Below are 20,309 nucleotides of genomic sequence, written 5' to 3'. Positions count from 1 at the left end.
TGAGCATCACTGCTCTACAGAATTTATTCTCAAATGCCAAAGGGAAGATAACTCCTGATGGCACATCCAGTGCTGCCACCCTGGCCCCGGGTCACCCTCACACAGAGGCAGAATGGCCAGGCCTTCCATGCTTTAATCTGAAGAACATCAAAAGGCCAAGCAATCCAGATATGTGGTCTCATCCTCAAACTCTGGATCCACTCTCTAAAGGCCTGCCAGAGTCGATATGATACAATAGAAAGAGAGAAAAGTGATTCCCTGACCCGTGGGCCCTGTCCTTAAATATTCACTAACCTCCTGGGGTCATGGTTTCTCATGTCTACCCCAGGAATAATATGAACTGTCCATAGGGTTTGGAGAATGATATAAGGAAACCATATAGGTAAAGAAGGCAGGAAATAAATAATCGATAATCATGTCTGGACCCGAGGAGGCTTTGTGGGAGGGGGGGATTCAAAGACAAATCTCAATAAATGCACAAATTTCAATGTGTCTTTGTATAATTACTATTTAAATTATTTTATCTTTTCATATTCCCTCACCTCTTGATGTATCTTGAGTTGTGGCCCATCATTTCTCCTGTTTCCAAGGCAGGTAGTCTGGTGGCCCACTTCTGTCAGCCACCTCAATGACATTTTCACCCCCAACTAGAAAGACATTTTGTTTGGATGGAGCGAGGAGACAAGAGAAGGAAAAGGGTGCTGGGTCATCTTTCAAGCACACAGCTGCCAGGGAACCAGCAACACCAGGAAGGGGAGGGCCACTGAGACATCTGGGCAGATATGAAGATAAGCAGCCTAGTGAAGATCCCCAAGCCAAAGCAGGAGTCTGAACAGTGTCACCGTCACACATAAAGGGCCTTGCTTCCTTCTGCCTGCATGGGAAGAGGATTCAAGGGCCAATAAACTCCCAATCCTCACAAACCTTTACCACCCTAAAGCTTGGCACTTTCAGGGAGCACTTGAAAAACACTCCACCCACCAAAAATAAGGATAAAAAGGTAAGTTTCCCACCAACTAGGTAGAACAGGTAGTAGTGGTTGTGGTGGTCATGATGGTGGTCATGGTAATTGGTAGTGGTGGTGGTGGGCATGGTGGACATGGTGGTCATGGTGCACATGGTGGTGGTGGTGGTGGTCATGGTGGTCATGGTTGTGGTGGTGGTGGTGCTCATGGTGGTAGTGGTGGTGGTGGACATGGTGGTCATGGTGGTGGTCGTGGTGGTGGTGGTGGTCATGGTGGTGATGGTGGTGATGGTGGTCGTGGTTGTGGTCATGATGGTCATGGTCGTGATAGTGGTGGTGGTGGTGGTAGTAATGGTGGTATAGACATGGAAATTGAATGGAGTTACTGAAAATAAAGTCACATTTCCCCCACACTGATGTTTGTGAATTTGTGGACTGAAATTTGTATAAAATTCCGGAACTTGCAATTGTCTCAAGGTAATTGTTTAAAACATTGATTATCATGCTCACATTGTAAATGTTCATATACATACCGAGGGACAATAGGACAAAATCAGTATAAGTCCTTGCCAGACTCTTTCACTTTCATTACATTTGCTGGTTGCATGGAGAGGAGGCACTGTCATCATTTCCAGATCTTATACTTCGGAGACGGATCTGTCTTGGAGCAAATCTTTGATCCCTACTGCGATTCTGAAATGATGCTGGGGAGAGATGGAGAGGACACCAGGGAAGGCACCTTGTCTCCTCCTCTTCTTTCATGGTTCGGGGAGGCAGCAAAACAGGGGGAGGAGGATCCTTCTGTCTCCCCTGTATCCATTCATTCATTCCTTCACTTCGCACACATTCACAGAGCACCTCCCAGGGGACAGGCACTGATTTAGGAGCTGGGAAGCAAAAACAGGCTTCATGGAGCCTATGGTCTGGCCGTGACCAGTAATCAAAGAAAACGCTAATTACTATCTAGTTACCCCCAGAGATTAGATCCTGATCTAACTGAGCTGGAGTGATGCTTGGGCATCAGTGTTTTTTATAAGCTCCATACGTAATTCTCAGAGGCTGCAGGGCTGGGAAACACGGGGGCCAGACTAGACGAGTTCTCATCAAGCACAAGGAAGCATTTTGAGTTTATCTCACAACAATGGTGAGGAGGGTGAGTTGGTAAGATTTGGGTTTTTTATTTTTTTTTTTTATTTTTTTTGGGGGGGTTTTTAAATTATTAATATTAAACTCTTTAATTTGGAAATAAGTGTAGATTCACATGAATGTGTAAGAAATCGTACAGAGAGATCCCACATACCTTGGCCCAGTTTCCCCAGGACAACAACTGGCAAGACTAGAATGGAGCATCACAAGCAGGATATTGACTTCAATACAGTCAGAACAGGGGATATGGCTTAACATCATCAGGATCCCCCCGGCTGCCCTCTTATCCCCATGACCATGTCCTCCATATCCCCCTGCTGACCCCTGTTCTCAATGGTCCATTTCTAGAATCTTGCCACTTCAATACTGTTATTTAAATGGAAGGATATAGTATCTAACCCTTTGGGATTACATATTTTTCCCTCTCAGCATAATCGTCTGGAGATTTATACAGGTGGTTGTATGTATCAATAATCTCCCTTTTGTGCGGAGTGGTGGTATTCCATGGTGTGAACGAGCCACGGTTTGTGTCACCATCCATACACTGAACGATGTCTGGGTTGTTTCCAGGGTTTGAACATTATGCACAGAGCCGCTGTAAACATTTGTGTGCGGGCTCCGGTGGGATAAATGCCTGGTGGTGTAATTGCTGGGGCGTGTGGTAGTAACCTGTAGAAATTATCATATGTAAAGGAGCTAAAGAAGGTGTGCAGTAAATATCTTGTTGTGGTTTTCACTTGTATTTCCCTAATGGCCAAATATCTTTTTGTCTGCCTATTTCCCATTTGTATATCCCCTTTGGTGAAGTGCTCATTCATGTCTTTTGCCTACTTTCTAATTAGATCATTAGATTTTAATGAGTTTTGAGGGTTCTTTTGTATATCCTGGATATCAGTCCTCTTTGTTGGGTATGTGGTTTGCAAACATGTTTTCCCTACTTGCTAACTTGTTTTCTCATCCTTTTAGCAGGGTGTTTTGCAGAGCAAAATTCTTTAATAATGATGAAGTCCACATTATCAATTTTTCCTTTTATAAAACATGCTTTTGGGGTCAAGTCTAAGAACTGTTTGCCCAGTCGTAGATCATTGAGATTTCCTCCTATGTGTTTTACTAAAGGTTTTATAGTTGTGTGTTTTACATTGAAATCCATGAATCATTCTGAGTTAATTTTTGTAGAGAGTATGAGTTTCAGGTCAGGTTTCACTTTTTTAGCTATGGATTGCTCAACACCATATGTTGAAAAGCTATCTTTTCTCCATTGAATTTCTTTTGCACCTGTGTTAAAACACCAGTTGTGTGTTTCTGTGTGAGCCGAACTCTGGATTTTCTGTCCTGTTCCATTTTTCTACATTCCTATTCCTCTGCCAATATTATACAGTCTACTACAGTAGCTATATAATAAGACTTAAAACTGGGTAGACTGGTTCCTTTTACTTTATTCTTCCTTTTCAAATTGTTTTAGCTATTCTATTTTCTTTGCTCTTCCATCTAAATGTTAGAATAATGTTGTTCATACATATCTATAAAAAATCTTACTGGGATTTTGATAGGAATTGCATTAAAACTGTATATTAGGGCAGCCTGGGTGGCTCAGCAGTTTAGCGCCGCCCTCAGCCCATGATCCTGGAGACCCAGGATCGAGTCCCACATCGGTCTCCCTGCATGGAGCCTGCTTCTCCCTCTGCTTGTGTCTCTGCCTCTCTCTCTCTCTCTCTCTCTCTCTCATGAATAAGTAAATAAGATCTTAAAAAAAACTATATATTAATTTGGGAGAATTGACATCTTTACTATATTGGATTTTCCAATCTGTGAACTCACTCCATTTATTTAGATCTTCTTTCATTAGCATATTTTCAGCTTACAAGTCCAGTAAATGTTTTATATAGAGATTTTTACATCTAAGTATTCTCCTTTTTTTGAATGATTACAAAGAATATTACATGTTTAATTTCAGTGGCCATATGCTCATCGCTAATACATAGAAATACAACTGATATTTGTATGTCCATCTGGTATGCTGCTTTTTTTTTTGAAGTCTCTTATTAGCAATAGGAGTTTTTTAGTAGATTTGTTGGGATTTTCTATGTAGACAATCATGTAATCTATAAATAGGGATCATTTTATTTCTTCCTTTCTCATCTATATGCTTTTCTTTTTCTTGTCTTATTGCATTGGCTAGAACTTCAAGTAAATATGGTGAGAGTGGACACCCTTACCCAGATCCTGATCTCACCATCAAGCATAATGTGAACTGTAGGATTTTGGTAGTTGCACTTTATCAAATTGTGGAAATTCCCTTCTATTCCTATCTTTCTGGTAGTTTTTTTCTTAAATCATAACATGGTTATTGAATTTTGTCAAAATTTTCCTGTATCCATTGATTAATGTGATTGCTTTGTTTTTCTCTTTATCCTATTAATATGGTAAATTACATAGTCTAATTTTCAAATTTTTAAACCAGCCTTGTATCACTGGAATAAACCCCACTTGGTCATGGTATGTAATTATCATATATGTTGCTGAATTCTATTTGTCCCTTTTCTGTTTGTTTGTTTGTTTGGCTAAAGATAGTAAGGGCTTTATTTCATGGGGTCTTTGTCTTGGCTCACTGGCATTTCTAGGATGTTAGCTCCTTCATCTTCCAGGTCTGGAATATATGGGGCAAACAGATAAGCCAGGTAACCCAGTACCTTGTCATGTCTTGGGTCCTGATGTCCCTAGGGTCTACCTTCTTCTTCCATCCTTCAGAAGCTAATGTTTATTTTATATGTGATTTCCAGGATTTTTATGACAGGAATAGGAAAAAGTAAGTCTATTCCATCTTTCCCCAAACAGAAGTTCAGTTTTTAAGAGGTCTCTCTGAGCCTTGATATCCCCCAACCTGGAGGTGGTCATTTTTCACCATTTCATGTCCTTGCTTTGCTGTTTATCATCTCTCATTCATAAACATCCATTGATCCTCTACATGCTGGACATAATCCAAGACATGATCCTCGTTGCCAAGTTAGACCGCATCTTGGGGCGCCTGGGTGGTTCAGTCAGTTAGGCATTTGCCTTCGGCTCAGGTCATGATCCTGGAGTTCTGGGATTGAGCCACACATTGGGCCCCTTGCTCAGCAGGGAGAGTGCTTCTCCCTTGGCCCCTCACCCCTCTCTCGCCCTCTCTCTCAAATAAATAAGTAAAATCTTAAAAAAGTTAGACTACATTTTACCCACCTCTGACCCCCAAGATCTAGATCTGTTACACATTGTCCAAGCTCTTACAAAATGTCTAATGAAAGAAAGAAAGACTACTGAACAACTAGGTAATATAATGTAGAATCATGTGTGTAGAAGTTTTATCATCTTGGAAAAAAAAAATTATTGGCCTTAAATATTTGCTTTCCTGCATTAAAACAGTACATTTAATGCACAATGTTCATTGCTCCAAACTTGCCAAAACCAAAAACGATCCTTATCCTTAGCCATGAGTGACCCTATGAGCAATCAGTGTTTTTGCAAAGCATGGTCTGCCAATCATCTGTATGAGAAGCATCTGGAAACTGATTTAGGAATAAGGATATTTGGTCTGAAATCGTTAGATAATGAATAACTGTTTTAACCAAGGGCAGGCTGTGAGTGAAATTGAGCCACAGGTCAAAAGGGTGCTGAGAGAGAGGCCCTGATGCGGATGGGGGCAGCGAAGACTACTGGGGGCCCCTGCCTCACCTCAGAAAGAATGCTCAGGACCGGCGGCACAGAAGGGTGGGCAAGGTACAGCCTCACTGGAGAAAACAGCTGAAATTTCCAGTCGGGGAGACCCTAGGGAGGAACACCTCCAACAAGGGTGGGTTGTTCTTTTTCAATATTTTATTTATTTATTCATGATAGAGAGAGAGAGAGAGGGAGAGAGAGGCAGAGGGAGGAGCAGGCTCCATGCAGGGAGCCCGACGTGGGACTCGATCCCGGGCCTCCAGGATCGCACCCTGGGCCGAAGGTGGTGCTAAGCCCCTGAGCCACCCGGGGATCCCAGGGCGGGTGTTAACAACGGAGAGAACAGCTTCCTCCACGCGAGCGGCCTGAAGGAACCTGCGATGATGTGCCCACGGCCCCCACGCGGCAAGAATCCCGTGTTGGCGTCTGCGTGACAGACCTTGGACGTTCAGGCCAAGAAAACTGTTCACCGCAAACCCATCCCCGACGGCCCGTGTCCTGTGGGGAGGCGCAGCCGGCCGCTCCCGGGCTGCCCCCCCCCCCCCCCGCCCCGGCCGCGGACCCCCGACGCGCAGCAAGAGGACGAGCCCGTGGTGTTGAGCGAGGCTCCTCCCGGCGTAACCCCGGCGGCCTCCGCAGCGCCCGCGGGACACTGGCACCGGCCTGGTCGGAGGCGGAGAGCACCGCGGCGGGCTGCGGCTGCACGGGGGCCCCGAGGGCGCGGACCGAGGAGGCCCCGGCACCAGGGCTCCAGGGGCGTCGCCAGCCCCGCCGCCGTCGCCGGAAATGAAGCTTCGCGCCTTTACGTTCACCAGCTCAGCGGCGCCCGTCACCCTGAGGGGGCAAAGCATCCGAGGCCCGGCCTAGTCCCGGGGCGGGCGGGCGGGGGGGCCCGGGCATCGGCTTCAGGCCCCCGCGGCCCAGGCCCGGGCAGCCTTGACCCGGGGGCCGCTGGGGTCCCCACGGCCCGGAGCAGCGCGGGGCCTTGTCCGTGGACTCTCGACCGTCGGGACCCTGAGGGAGCCTCGGGGGAGCCTCTCGGCTGCCGGCGTCCTGGTCGGGGTCACCGGGGTTGTGAGGAGACACTGCGGCCCGGCCTCCGAGGCGCCGTCCCGGGTGAGGAGCCTGTCCCCTGAGGCGCCATCCCCATCCCCGGGTGACGAGCCTGTCCTCCGAGGGGCCGTACCTGTGTGAGGAGGCTGCTCCCTGAGGCGCCGTCCCCATCCCGTGTGAGGAGCCTGTCCCCTGAGGCGCCCTCCTGAGGTGAGGAGCCCGGCCTCCGAGTCGTCGTCGTCCCTGTGTGAGGAGCCCGGCCTCTGAGGCGCCGTCCCTGTGTGCCGAGCCTGTCCTCCGAGGCGCCGTCCTGAGGTGAGGAGCCAGTCCCCTGAGGCGCCGTCCGCGGTGAGGGCCTGTCCCGGGGAGGAGGTGAAGCGCGGTGGTCGTTGCCGAGGAGCCCTGGGGGGGGGGGGCCCTTCAGGACTCTGCCCCCCGGCGCGGGTGCAGCTGCAGACGCCGTTTATCTTCTGGCGACGCGGGAGGCTCGGAGGAAGCGCCTTGGCCCGCGCGGAGCCGGCCGAAGCCTGCAGCTGCGGCGTGTGGGGAGCCGCGAGGCGCGCCCGGCTCCGGGGTCGAGGCCCCACCGCGGAGTCCAACAGCCCTTGTGAAGGAGCCGGGGCTGGCGCGGGCGGTTTCGCTCTCCACGGCCCGGGCTGCTGGAACACGCTTTGTCCCGCGGGGCTTTTGTTCTTTGCCGAGCCGCGAACACTCTTTCTACAACCCCTGAAAATCATTTTATTTTATTTATTTTATTTTTATTTTCTTTTTTCTTTTTTAATTCATGAGAGACCCAGAGAGAGAGAGAGAGGCGGAGACCCAGGCAGAGGGAGGAGCAGGCTCCACGCAGGGAGCCCGACGCGGGGCTCGATCCCGGGACTCCAGGGTCATGACCCGAGCCGAAGGCAGCGCTAAACCGCCGAGCCCCCCCCCCCCCCCCCCCCCCCCCGGCTGCCCTGAAAACCATCTTAAACCCCGTTCCCTCCAGTTCCCTCCCCCAGGGGAGCGCTCCCGGACCGGACCGCGGAGGCCGAAGCCCAGAGCCCCCAGGCGGCCGGCGCCGCTTCCCCGTGGAGCCCTCACACGCGAGCAGGAGCGGAGCGAAGCTGCGCCGTGACCCCTCCCCCCAGCCCGTCTCACCCCCCTGCGCTCCGCCCCCACATCTCCCGCCCCTGTCCCCCCGCCCCTCCGCCCGCGCGCTGGTGGCCCCTCCGCAGCCGCACCTTGGGCGGGGACGCGTCGGCCTGGTCGTCGCTCTCCAAGGCCGCGCTCCTCCGGGGAGGAGCCCCCGCCCAGGACACCTCCCAAGGCTTAGCTTGATTACTCCTGAAGCCTGGGAGGCGGCGGTGCTGGTGGTCAAGCAGGAGGAGCCAGACCCCAAGGGAAGTGAGGCTGCACCCACGGCCGGGCGGGGGCCCCCGTTGTTCCTGGGGGACAGAAAGCACCCGCCACAAGTACGCAGGTCTTGAAGAGAAATAAGGAAGTTACGAGAAATTATAATACACCTTATTATACAAATGCCCTGTTGTGCCAAAGGGAAGAGCAACGAACTTGGAAAATTAAAAGAACCCGGAAACAAGAACGGACCGGTGTAGACGTTAAAGGAAAAGGGAAGACACTACTCTGGCTCCCGCCCGCTTGCAGGCCCAGGAGCCCGGCTCTGGGAGCTCAGAGGGCGGCGGCCCTACGGGGTTGACCCGGACAGGATTCCACGGGGCTGAGGCCCAGAGGACAGCTCACGGGAGGCAGGTCCACCTGACGTTCGGCTCCTGCACACCTTTGATGTCACGCAGACCCAGGACGAAGTGGGCTGCAGGGTTGTATTGTTTTCACTTGCAGAGAATGCCATCTTGGGGGCGCCTGGGGGCCCAGCGGGTGAGCGTCTGCCTTGGGGGCAGGCCGTGACCCCGGGGTCCCAGGATGGAGTCCTGCACCAGGCTCTCAGCAGGCAGCCTGCTTCTCCCTCGGACTGGGTCTCTGCTTCTCTCTGTGTGTCTCTCAGGAATAAATGAAATCTTAAAAAAAAAAAGAAAGAAAGAAAGAAAGAGAAAGAAAGAAAGAAAGAAAGAAAGAAAGAAAAGAAAAAGAAAAAGAAAGAAAGCCAGCCATCCAGAAGGAACTGGAGCTGTGCCCCCGAGGCAGGGGTGTCGGCCCACCGCTCAGGGCCTGGATTCTGAGCGGCCTGGGGCTGTCTGGGGAAGCCTGCAACCCGAGGGTCTAACACCTCCCGACGCCTGGACGCCTGCCGCCCGTCCCTAATTCCATGCCGTCCTCCTAGCGGCCCCGGGATGGGATGCAGCCCGGGCTCTCCCCTCCCTTCCCCCCAGCAAGAGCCACGAGCTGCTTCCGAGGCCCCAGCTGGCTGCCCTCCCTCCTTCGGACCGCCGGCGCCCCTCCCGGGTCTGCTTGCTGCCCACGGGGTGGGGGTGGGAGTGGCAGGAGCCGTCCCGAAGCCCAGGAAGGGCGGGCCCCCTCCTGGTCTCGCACCCCGATGCCCGCGCAGACCTGTGCACACTCGGGCCACCCCCAGTTGGGTCCCCAGCCTGCGGCCTCCGCGGCCCTGGCACCTGGGGCGGTACCGGGGCCCAGCCTCTGGCCGCCCGCCTGCCCGGGCCCCCGGGGTGCTCTCAACGCCCCCCCTCCCTCTCCCCTAGATCTCCCGCCTTTCCTGTGGCTGCTGCTTTAGGTAAAGTGATCCCGCGGGGCATCAGCGGCTGCTCACAACCAGGCTCATTACCAGCTCCCCGGAGAGCCGGGAGGCAGGTGCAGTCCCGGGGGCGACTCCCGCGGGCATCCCACGGGCGCAGTTTGGGTACTCGCCAGCCCCACTGCAGGCTGCAAACGGCACCCGACAGCTCCCTCACCCGGGACCCTCGGCAGTTGGCAACGCGGTGGGTGCCGCTGGCCCGAGGTCCGGCTGTACGGGGCCTGGCGGCGGCCTCAGCCTCAGGAGGGACCAGAGGCGGGGAGGCCCCAGGGAGGCGGGGGTGGGGGGGCGGGCTGGGTGGTTAGGGCAGGATCGCAGCCCTCATGCTACCGGTTCGAAGCTCGAAGGCTTTGGGCAAAGTACTTCTCCAAGCCTCAGTTTTCTCATCAGTGAAGTGGGGGTAACGAGCGGGCTTTGGGGAGAATGAAATGAAGTCGGCACAGTACTAGGTGCTTGGCGCTGAAATGCCTGGAGGCATCCTCATTCCCACGGAGACCCCGTCCACCTGCAACACCCCGGTCTGGCAGTGGCCGCGCCGGGAGCTCGGCCGGAAGATGGGAGAGGACGGGCAGCCGCTCGCAGGGGGCTCTGGGCCTCCACGGCTGCCAGACGTGTCCCACGAGCGCCACAGCGACGGTGTTTTGAAACTATCCTTCTCTCTTCTAGTGACAAATGGAGTTCCCTGCAGCGCCTGAGCAGGAGAGCCCAGGAAACCCTTCCCCGGGGCCGACGGGATCCGACGCACACCTTCCCGCTTGGCAGCACAGGGAACAGTGATGAGTCTAACTGGAAGCCACTTCTGGCCCAGCGGGCTGCACGCTAACTCACGGAGGGCCAAGGTCAAGCCCGGGGCCTGTGCTCTCCCGGCCACACGCTGGCAGAGGGGAGAAGGACAGAGACAAAGGGGACATGTGCCCAGGCCTTCCCAGGACTCTGACAGCGGCTGCTGTGCAGGAGGCCGACAGCACCCCGGGACCCCCGCCCCGGCAGGATGGGGGGCAGGGCGACGCAGAGGGAGGCCACGGCAGGGCTCAGGAGGCTCCCGTGGGAGACCAGGCAGGTTACGGGACCCCCGGCCCCGGGCCTGGCCCAGCAGGGCCTCTGTGGGTGGGATGAGGACCCCAACGTCGAGGCGGAAGGGCAGGTCCCTATTCCAAGGGCCACAGGGAGGGCCTGGCTCCTCGGTGGGCCTGCAGCCCCAGCAGGTGTAAGTGGAGGGATTCGTGGGGGAGCGAAGGAGCCACAGGGTGCTTGGGGAAGTGCATTGCAGGGCATAGGGCACTTGGCTGCAGCAGCTGCCCTGAGGCAGGGGGCAGGACCTCCAGAGGTCAAGGCCCCACTCTCTGGTCACTGTGGGGTCCACCTGCCCAGATGCCACGCTGGCAGAGGAGGGCAGACATGGGCCTGGAGGGAGCGGGAAGGATGGTTCATGGACCCTGATGGGAGATCATTGGTTGCCCCGAAGAGAAGTCTGGGCCTTTGCCTGAGAAGTACCATGTGGAAAGTCCTGGAAGGTCCTCCTGGTAAGCGTGTCTCTGTGCATCTGGGAGCCCTAGCATTGTCTCCTCTCACAATGGGCCTCGGCCTCTGGAGTCGCTGGAAGCCAAGCGCAGGCCCGGGTCAGGCCCATCTCCGGGGCAGAGGGAGCTAAACCCACCTGCGGGCTGTCCTGCGGGGTTGCTGGCAGGAGGGAGCACGGTCAGATCCTCAACCCAGAGAAGGTGCTGGAATCCCGGGGCTCGGGTCGCGGGGGCACTCTGCCCCGGTGTTGCTTGCTGCCCCTGGGCCACCTTGATCTGCAGCCTTTTGCTGTAACAAATAGTCATTGTGAGTAAAGGAGCGTTCAGCGAGTTCCGTGCCTCTTGCGGTGAACGATGGAAACTGGCGCAGGTCTTGGGGACCCCCAACCTCTGCAAACCCCACGAGACAGAGTACCTGGCAGGGCCAACGTGGGAGACTTTATCCGTCAGAGAAGACGAAGAAGCCTCACGGCCTTCTCACCTTTGAGGCACAGTCTGTGAAGACGTGTACCTACTGCCCAGCCGGTAAGGGCTCCTCAGGACTCCAAGTGAGGCGTGGGTGCCGAGCCTTCCCTTGGGGTCGGGAGGAGGGCAGGGCACTGCCTTCAAACACTGTGCAGCTGTCATGGGAGGAAGGAGCTAGAATCGGGTTGTGTGGCTGGAGCGCCCTTCAGGGTCCGCTCCCTCCCGCCGGGAGGACGGCGAGTGGTGAGCCCCTATACGGGAGCGTGACTCTCTCACCTCGTCTGCACATGTGAACTTTTTTGAAATTTAGAAAACAAAAACAGAGGAAAAAAAACCTGGAAACTACTTGGTGACAAAAATCTTCCATCATTGTAGAAAGAAACACAAGGGTTTTGGGTTTTGTTTTCTTAACACGTTGAGATTAGACTAAAGGGCCACGGACACTCCACCCGGTGAATACCTGTGGCCGGGCTCGCATTTCGCCATTCCCGAAGCATCCGGGTACTTAGCCCTTTTGTCTTTAGTAATTGCTGTGGATTGGACTGTGTCTCCCCCAAACTGGCATGTGGAAGCCCTAATGCCCAAGGGGACTATATTTGAAGATAGGGCATTTAGGGGGTAGTAAGGTTAAATGAGGTTGTAATTGGAGAGGATTGGTAGCTCGTAAGGGGAGGATGAGAGAGAAATTTCTTTTCTTTTTTTTTAAGAGAGCAAGAACTGAGAGGGAGGGGCAGAGGAGGAGAGAGAGAGAGAACCCCAAGCGGCCTCCACACGGAGGCCCACATAGGGCTCCATCTCACGACCCTGTGATTGTGACCGGAGCGGAATCAAGAATTGGATGCTTAACCCAACTGCGCCACCCAGGCCCTGAGAGGGGAGGATTCTGCGTGCCTCCCCCGGTGAGGACGCGGTGAGAGAGCAGCGGGTCAGAAGCCAGGAAGGGGCTCCTGCCTGCAGCCAAACCCCGGCTCCGCTCAGCCGGAATCCTACCTAAAGCCCCCCAGGCTATGGTAGTTGGCTGCGGGCTCGTGGCCTAAGACACCGACCTTTTAGTGATTATTTCCTGACTTATTCCTGCCTGTGTAGTGTTATCCCTTTTATTATATATGGCACACATAGGTATACATATAAAATAAGGCATAGAAAATATCGACACTTTATCAGATAATGCATAACACACGTATGTAATAGAGGTAGACAAACAGATACTGTTTGGTGCGCCACCTTGTCAGCACACAGGCCAGAGCAGGTGACAGTGACAGCGAGTACTACGGGGCTGACTCCAAAGCCTCTTCTAGGAGGAAACAGCGAGAGAAAATCAAGTTCCTTGTAGATAACAAGGCACCTGCGAAGTAAGAATGACCCAGGCGGGCTTCCCCCATTGATGAAACCAAGACAGGGGTCTGCTGCGCACACCAGGTTCTTTCTGTGTATTAACATCTGAGGACGCAGCGTTGGGATTTTACTATGACAGAAACTCCATCAGCTCAGAACTGTAAACAGCAGAGACTGCATCCCAGGAATGAATGACTTCTCCGCTCTCTACCGGAGCAGCACCATCTGCTGGACTGGCTCAAAATACAAATTTTCCAGCCTTGAAGGTACTGAGGAAAGCCAAGGACTCCTCCCCTCTAGCTGCCCCTTCTTTGGACCCTAACCTCCCTTTTCTTGTTTCCTGACGTTGGCTGACACTTCCTTCCTGTGCTCATAAATATAGGCGTCCTATTTATATTTTGTGATTGCGTGGGGTTTCCTGGAGATCCGTTGCCCCCTATGCAATGGACGTCATGGAGAATGAATGTGGGGAAGGTTTCCTGCTAGCGGGGAAGGTTTAATGAGAGAGTTCGTCTGCAATTTTGCAAAGTGATGCCTAGGAAAGGGGAATGAATTCATATGTATGGTGCTCCCTAAGCTCAGTCGTTTCCCCAAAAGTATCGGGTGGTGTGTGTGTGTGTGTGTGTGTGTGTGTCAATGCCATCTAACTTGACTGAATTCCTGTCTCTACATCTAACCACTGACCAGACCTGGAGACTCCAGGTCTTTCTCCTCCTCCTAGCTCAGCCTATCCCCTCTGTCTCTCCAGACTGGGAGATGGACCCGACCCCAGCTGGAGGACTTGAGCGAGCCCCACACTCCATACTAAATCCACTCTACTTCCACCGCACCTTGGCTGGGGTCTAGCCCATGGCCTTCTGCCTGTGGCTGGGAGCACCCCCCAGAACCCTCTCCAGTCCCCATACTGATTTGAGCCTGGTCCCCCTCGGCCTGCACGTCTCTCTGGATTATCCACCCAGATCCTCTGTTTCTCTGTCCTCGTGGGGACAAGGATCTGAAGGAAGCCACGTGGGGCTCGTGGACAGATGGCTGAGAATCGGTCAGGGAGGACGGAGACCAGCACACGCAGTGCTGAGGTCCCCGGGGAGCCAGCTCTGAGACCCAGGTCAGGGGGTGGGAGGGCAGAGAGATCCGAGGGCGCCTGGAGGCTCCGTGGGTGAAGCGTCTGCCTTCAGCTCGGGTCATGATCTCAGGGTCCTGGGATCGAGCCCCATGTGGGACTCCCTGCTCAGGGGGGAGCCTGCTTCTCCATCTGCCCCCTCCCCCTGCACGGGCGCGCTCTCTCTCAAATAAATAAATCTTGAGAGAGTCTGAGTGCCATTCAGTCCCAAATAAAGCCTCAGCTGGTCTTGCGGGGTGCGGTGGGGGTTGAGGATGGGATGAGCCCTCAGTAGTGACCTGACAGTGGGACGGGGCGGGGACCGGGCAGGAGGGCCGCCCCTTCACGCCCCTGGTCCCTTCGGCCACCGAATGCGGGCCCAGCGGGCGTGGCCTCGGGCGGGGGCGGGGCCCGGGGGTAGGCGGGGGCGGGGCCCAGGACGGGGGCGGGGCCCGGGGTAGTCGGGGGCGGGGCCCAGGACGGGGCGGGGCCCGGGGTAGGCGGGGCCCGGGGTAGTCGGGGCGGGGCCTCGGGCGGGGGCGGGGCCCGGGGTAGTCGGGGCGGGGCCTCGGGCGGGGGCGGGGCCCGGGGTAGTCGGGGCGGGGCCTCGGGCGGGGGCGGGGCCTCGGCCTCCGGCTCCGGTGGGCTCCCACAGCGCTCCCTGCTGCGGGGACTGGAGTCCTGCACACGCCGTGTGTTCTGCAGGGGAGGTGTGCGCAGGGCACGCCCGCGTCCCCCACTCCTGCCTCCTCCTCCCCCATTGTCTGTCCAGCAGACGACACTTCGTCTCACCGCCCGCGGAAGTCGCTCTGAGCCCCTGGTCCAAACCCCTAATGTGCGGAGAAGCTGGAGAGTGCAGGGCCGCAGAGGGGGTCGTGGCGGGGAGGAAGTGCAGGCCCGGCAGGGGTGAGGGGGACTCAGAGCACCCTCCCCGCAGGAGAAGCCGGGTGCCCAGCGGGAGCTGGAGCTGGGACCCCACGGGGACGGAGCAGGGACGGGGCGGGGACGGGCCGGGACAGTCCAGGGACAGAGCTGGACTGGGGCAGAGACGGGGCAGACGGAGAGCCCCCCCCCCCCAGGAGCCACTGTCCCAGGAGCCCAGGGCCGCAGAGGACAGCAGCGGCATTGTGGGCCAACAGCAGACCATGAAATAATGAACAGAGCCCCGTGGTCCTGGCCGCCGGGCTGCGGGTTTCCCCAGTTGACTCACAGAGAGGGGGGAATTCATCAGTGTCCTCGCTCCACAAGTGGTTTCCTGTGGCCGGGGCACCTGCGGGGCTCAGCTGGTGCGGATCTGCCTTCAGCGCCAGTCGTGATCCTGGGGCCGGGGTGCCCGAGCCCCATGTGGGGCCCCTGCCCCGCTGGGAGCCTGCTTTTCCCCCTCTCACTGCCCCCCCTTCTGCTCACACACTCTAATAAATAAATAAAATCTCAAAAAAAAAAAAAAACCCCAAGGCTTCCTGTGTCAGATCCTAGTGAGCAGAAAGAGAAAGCTTACACCAGAATCTCCTGCTTGCTTTAGGTCGTTCCCACCAGCTGCACCCTCGCCCTGTAGCATGGACAAAGGGGAGCACGGGTAAATCCTTTAGTCCCATGGGGACCAAGCGTATCCTCCCCCTTGAGGTTGGGGGGGGCCTTTGGGAGACGGCCAGGTCCTGACGGAGGGGCTCCCAGGAAGGGGATCCCAACTTTATAAACAAAAGGGACTCGAGAGAGCTCTCTTACCAGCTTCGCCATGGAGGGCGCAGAGGAGAGACAGGCGCCTGGGACACGGTCCCCACCAGGACCAGGAGTGTCTGCTGTTGAGCCCACCTGGTGGCCCGTGGTCCCGTTAGCGCAGCCCCGGGAGCCTGGGACCGCCGTCTTGTAAGGCCTGCAGTCGGAGCCCGGCCCGGAGAGCCTGCCCTACCCAGCCAGCCGCTGGCTGCAGACAACCTCAGATGCACTCATTCCTCCCGGAGGGTGCCACACCGTTCGCTAACGGAGACAGAGGCTCCAGGCGCAAAGGTGCCGGAAAGGATCATTTAAAAATTTATAAGGGATCCCAAGGCCCGGTGCTGGCCATCATGCGACCAGAAGCAAGCTCCGGCCACATACACCAGGGAGACAACCACCCAAATGTTTGGCCTCTGGGGGCCTGGCCTGCAGGAGAGCAGAAGCCACGAGCTGAGAAGTAATTCAGTTCTTGAAGAAATCTGTGTTCTGTGTCAGAGAGGATGTGCGAGGCACTGGGAGGGCCGGGACGAGGCCTCCCCTCCTGGAATCACACACTGTGTGTGTCGCCTCCGTGTCTGGCTTGTTGCGCTCCACCAAGGAAATAGAGTCTGAAAGAGACCTTCCCTCGACTTACAGGGGAGGCCACAAAGGTCCAGGGAGAGAAAGCACTTAACAGAAGAGCGGCCCCAAGTGCGAGGCCAGCCTGGGCCCCCGACAACAGCCACCAACACGTCCTAGCAGGGTGGCTTCAAAGCCCTGGCACCGCAGCTCTAGAGAACGCGCCCGGGATGTGTTGCCGCCTGCAAGGAGGCTGAAGTTCCACAAAACAACCGAGGTTACTCGGTGTGACACAATCTGACCTTTTTAAGATTCTATGTATTTATTTGAGAGAGAGAGAGAGAGAGAGAGAACGCAGGGGGAGATGCAGAGGGAGCAGCAGACGCCCCGCTGAGCAGGGAGCCCGACGTGGGACTTGATCCCCGGACCCCAGGTCACGCCCTGAGCCGAAGGCAGGCGCTCAACCTCCGAGCCCCCCAGGCGCCCGTACCTTAACCTCACATCAACCCTATGAGGCAGCTGCAGTCAGTATTCCCATTTCACAGTGAAGAAGTGAGTACACAGTATCGCGTACAGGCGACGGAAAATGTCACGGATGTTCCCAGTTCGTTCCAGTAGCACCAAGGGAAAGCGCCTGGCATTCCTGCAGACCTCTCATTAAGCTGGGGCAGAGGCACCTGGCAAGTGTCCCTGGCACCCCTGGTCCCCGAGCCCTCCCCACCCCCAACTCTGGAAAAAGCTGCCTCCAGAGCAAACACAGCATGGCTGCCCCCAGGAGGGGGGGGATTGCTGTTTCCTTCACGGGACTGGCCCCCGGGAGATGACAATCGGGGCAGTTGGACACCCCATCTTTGCCCTACATCCCGTCAGCTCCCCATTCCTCTGGCCCCACACCCTCCACTGCAGGTTTTAACCCTTTGTTTCCCTACTAATCTCTTTTTCCACACGTGACTGTGTGTCCCTCCAGGGACATACGCATTGCTCGGTGGACCTTCTGTGCCCAGGACAGAGTCCGAGGCTGATCCGCTCTGAAGGGCCTGGGCGTCCGTGTGTAGCCCGCCCGCTATCCGTAGGCCCTGGGGGATCGTCCTTCCCATTGGCAGCAGGTGACTCTGCTATTTATTTATAAGATCTCTTCTCCAAGTCCGGCGTCGGGGGAGAATGGGGCGGGGCGTGCAATTTTCCCGTAAGGAATCTGTCCCCATCGTAAGGTTGCATCAGGACCAAATGATAAGACAAAATCCAAGTATGTGCCCTCAGTCTCCAGGGAGAGAGGGGATGCGGGAGAAAAGATCTTTTATGTCCCCTCCTGCTGCACGGCTGAACCTAATAGGCCAGCGCACAGTGCTCTTGGTTGGTTGTTTTTACATCAGTTCTCGCCTGCCAGAAGGCAAAATAAATAACTTTCTGAAAGTTCAGTGTTCAGTCCCGGGAGTTTTTACGAATAAAATGAAACAAATTACATGCTTAAAAATCTGTCACTAACATCAGTTTTTCATAAAAAAGTACTCGGCGACTGTTCCAGTGGCATTTCTTTGTTGGGGCTGGAAATACTGTGTGAATATAGCTATGCTAATTTAGGGGCAATTTTCAAGTTTCATGAGTCCTTGAAAAGCTAAGAGTTGTTCAATAGGAAATGTTTTGGGGCGGAGATATTGGTAGACTGCTTTGTAGATTTATTATATCTTGACAGACTGATATGATGGAAATGAATGAAACATTAGACGCGCTTAATATTTTACATACGATATGTCATCATAATGGCAAAGTACCTAGGTCGCATTATTAACTGCCTTTGGATTTTAAAAATCTAGATTGTTATCCAGATGAATAGCTTTTCACCATTGCCTGCCTTGCTCTGTCAGTTTAAAGAAAAGATGATAATGGGCCTTCTTCCCGTTTTACAGCACGGCCGTCATCAAAACGTGGAAGCTGTTTCTGAAGGCAGTTCTAGAGTGCAGCAAGGACAAAGGCAAAGTCAAGGCTTTCACGGACATCTCCGAGCCCCAGTGACACTCTTGGCACCAAGTCCTGAACACGTCCCAACTCCCCATTTGTTGCCAGATGCTCCACAGCCCAAACTCCCGCAGGTTTCAAGAATTTGAGAAGGGAGGGGCTACTACACGTATCTCTTTGGGGGCTCCTGGTGGCTCAGTCAGTTAAGCACCTTCCTTTGGCTCAGGTCATAACCTCAGGGTTCTGGGATCGAGTCCCACGTTGGGCTCCCTGCTCAGCAGAGAGTCTGCTCCTCGCTCTCCCTCTGCCCTGATCCCCACCGGCCCCCTCCCCGCCAATCATGCTCGCTCTCTCACTCTCTCAAATAAATAAATAAAATCTTTTTTTTTTTAAATATCTCTTTGTCTTCAACAGGGTATTTCACCTTGGAAGCAGCCAACATCTACTTAAACAAGAAAAAAAATCATCACAAAGATATAGGATGGCTCGAAAGAAATGAGCCACCAAGCCCTGAGAAGACAAGGAGGGACCTTAACTGCTACCACTGAGTGAAAGGAACCAATCTGAAGAGGACACGGAGCACAGGATTCCAACCGTGTGACCTCTGGAGAAGGCAAAACCGGAGACAGTGAGAAGACCGGTGGTTGGCGGGAGAGATGAATGAGTGGAGCAAGATCTGGGGGGACGTGAGGCTCTTCTGCACGATATCCTAATGGTCGCACCTGTCAGTGTACACTTGCCCGAGTCTATTGGGTGTTCGTTGCCAAGGGTGAGCTCTGGGCGGTGAGGATGCGTCCGAGTCAGTTCTGCGTTTCTAACAAAAGGCTTCCAGCTCGCCAGCGGAGTCCCCTGGTGACCACCTGGTGGGGGATGCTCCTAACGGGGGAGGCCGGACCTGTGGGGGGGGGGGAACTACGGGAAATCTCTGTATCTAGGCCGCGGCCTCGCTCCTCTGATTCAAGACAGCTTTGAACTTCCCTTCCTTTTCCTCTTCTTTCCTTCCTCTTCCCCTCTCTCCCCCAGCCCGGGCACCCATCCTAGCAAACCCCTCAATGCCAGTCTCCAGCTTAGATTCTGAAGAAAGCACCGATATCTCCCGGTCACAGCTGTTGCCGATATCCTGAAATAGTGCACCTGCTCGCCCCTATCTCGATGTTACAGTCGTTATTAGCCTGCCGGGTCTTGTTACCCTGCACATGACTATAAATACATATTACTATGTTAAAACCCGTTTTTAATATTCTCCTACCTGTATTTCAGTATCACTGGGGCTTTTTGGCATCTCATAGATTTTATTTCATGGGTGCAGAGGATGGCAAAATGGGTCACCCCAGAATATGCCGCTTCGATATAAGGATGATTTTGAGCTAAAGGCTCTTGAGAAACGGCAGGTGCAAGAAGGCTCTGGCTTCCCCTCCTTCCCTTCCCACAACGCAAGGGATAAAACTCCCAAATGGAAGATGTCCTCCCTGTACCAGGAGAAAAGGAAGGCTTTTGTCACCAGGGATGGCAAGTCGGGGTCTAGAGAAATCCACACCAACAAGCCCTGCGAGCGAACCCCGACCTCCTGCCACTTCCCCACTACGAACTCCCCCAGCCCAGCTCCGTCCTGGTCCCAGTGTCACAACTTCCTCCCTTCGCCAGCTTCAGCATGGAAGGGTTCGGCTGGAACTGCTGCCCGGGGGCTTCACTTCCTTAGGAGGGCCCCACAACGTCCCCATTGCCTAAATGGGTGCGCTTCGGTCCCGTGGGGCTGCCTGTGTCAGTGTCATTGTCAGGCCCCGTGGAAAAGCCCACAAGAGCAGGCTGCCTCCCTTCCCCGGGGACCTGGAGCCAGGACACAGGCCAGGTGGGGGCGGGGGGTCCCGAGACGCCCTCCCGCCAGGCGCTGGTCTGCCCAGGCTCCAAGCGGCCGAGCTGCGACCCTGGCCCTGGCCCCGCCCAGCTCTTGGCTGCCCTCCCAGGCGACCGTCCCAGTCTCCCGCCAGACGTCCACACACGCGGGGCGAGTGTTTGGAAGGCAACAGAATGTGGCCGAGTGAGACCTACGGAAACGAAGCTTTTGGCAGGTGCCGCCTGGGAACCAGGCCCGGCCAC

The 20,309-nt window shown here is 55.0% G+C and overlaps 1 protein-coding gene across 1 annotated transcript; it reads right to left on the bottom strand.

Annotated features, from left to right (window-relative positions):
* Positions 1–6,551: 6,551 nt before the first annotated feature.
* On the bottom strand, positions 6,552–9,650 carry LOC144299450 (uncharacterized). The gene is made up of 3 exons (XM_077874967.1): positions 9,594–9,650; positions 8,080–8,474; positions 6,552–7,582 (listed from the first exon to the last, which is right to left on the bottom strand). The coding sequence occupies exons 1-3, from the start codon at positions 9,648–9,650 to the stop codon at positions 6,709–6,711; spliced, it is 1,326 nt and encodes a 441-aa protein (XP_077731093.1). The 3' UTR covers positions 6,552–6,708.
* Between the last annotated feature and the right edge of the window lie 10,659 nt (positions 9,651–20,309).

This window comes from Canis aureus, chromosome 27, assembly GCF_053574225.1.
Source record: "Canis aureus isolate CA01 chromosome 27, VMU_Caureus_v.1.0, whole genome shotgun sequence".
NCBI lineage: Eukaryota > Metazoa > Chordata > Mammalia > Carnivora > Canidae > Canis > Canis aureus.
This window is presented reverse-complemented; position numbering and strand designations above follow the sequence as displayed.

What these genes read in the sequence shown, in the direction of transcription:
- LOC144299450 (XM_077874967.1), bottom strand. Translation starts at nt 9,650, where the DNA reads ATGCCCGCGGGAGTCGCCCCCGGGACTGCACCTGCCTCCCGGCTCTCC. An exon ending in CCCGGCTCTCCGGGGAGCTG is followed by an intron (nt 8,475 to 9,593) that starts GTAATGAGCCTG and finishes GAGCCAGAGTAG; the next exon opens with TGTCTTCCCTTTTCCTTTAA. An exon ending in CCGACGCGTCCCCGCCCAAG is followed by an intron (nt 7,583 to 8,079) that starts GTGCGGCTGCGG and finishes AATGATTTTCAG; the next exon opens with GGGTTGTAGAAAGAGTGTTC.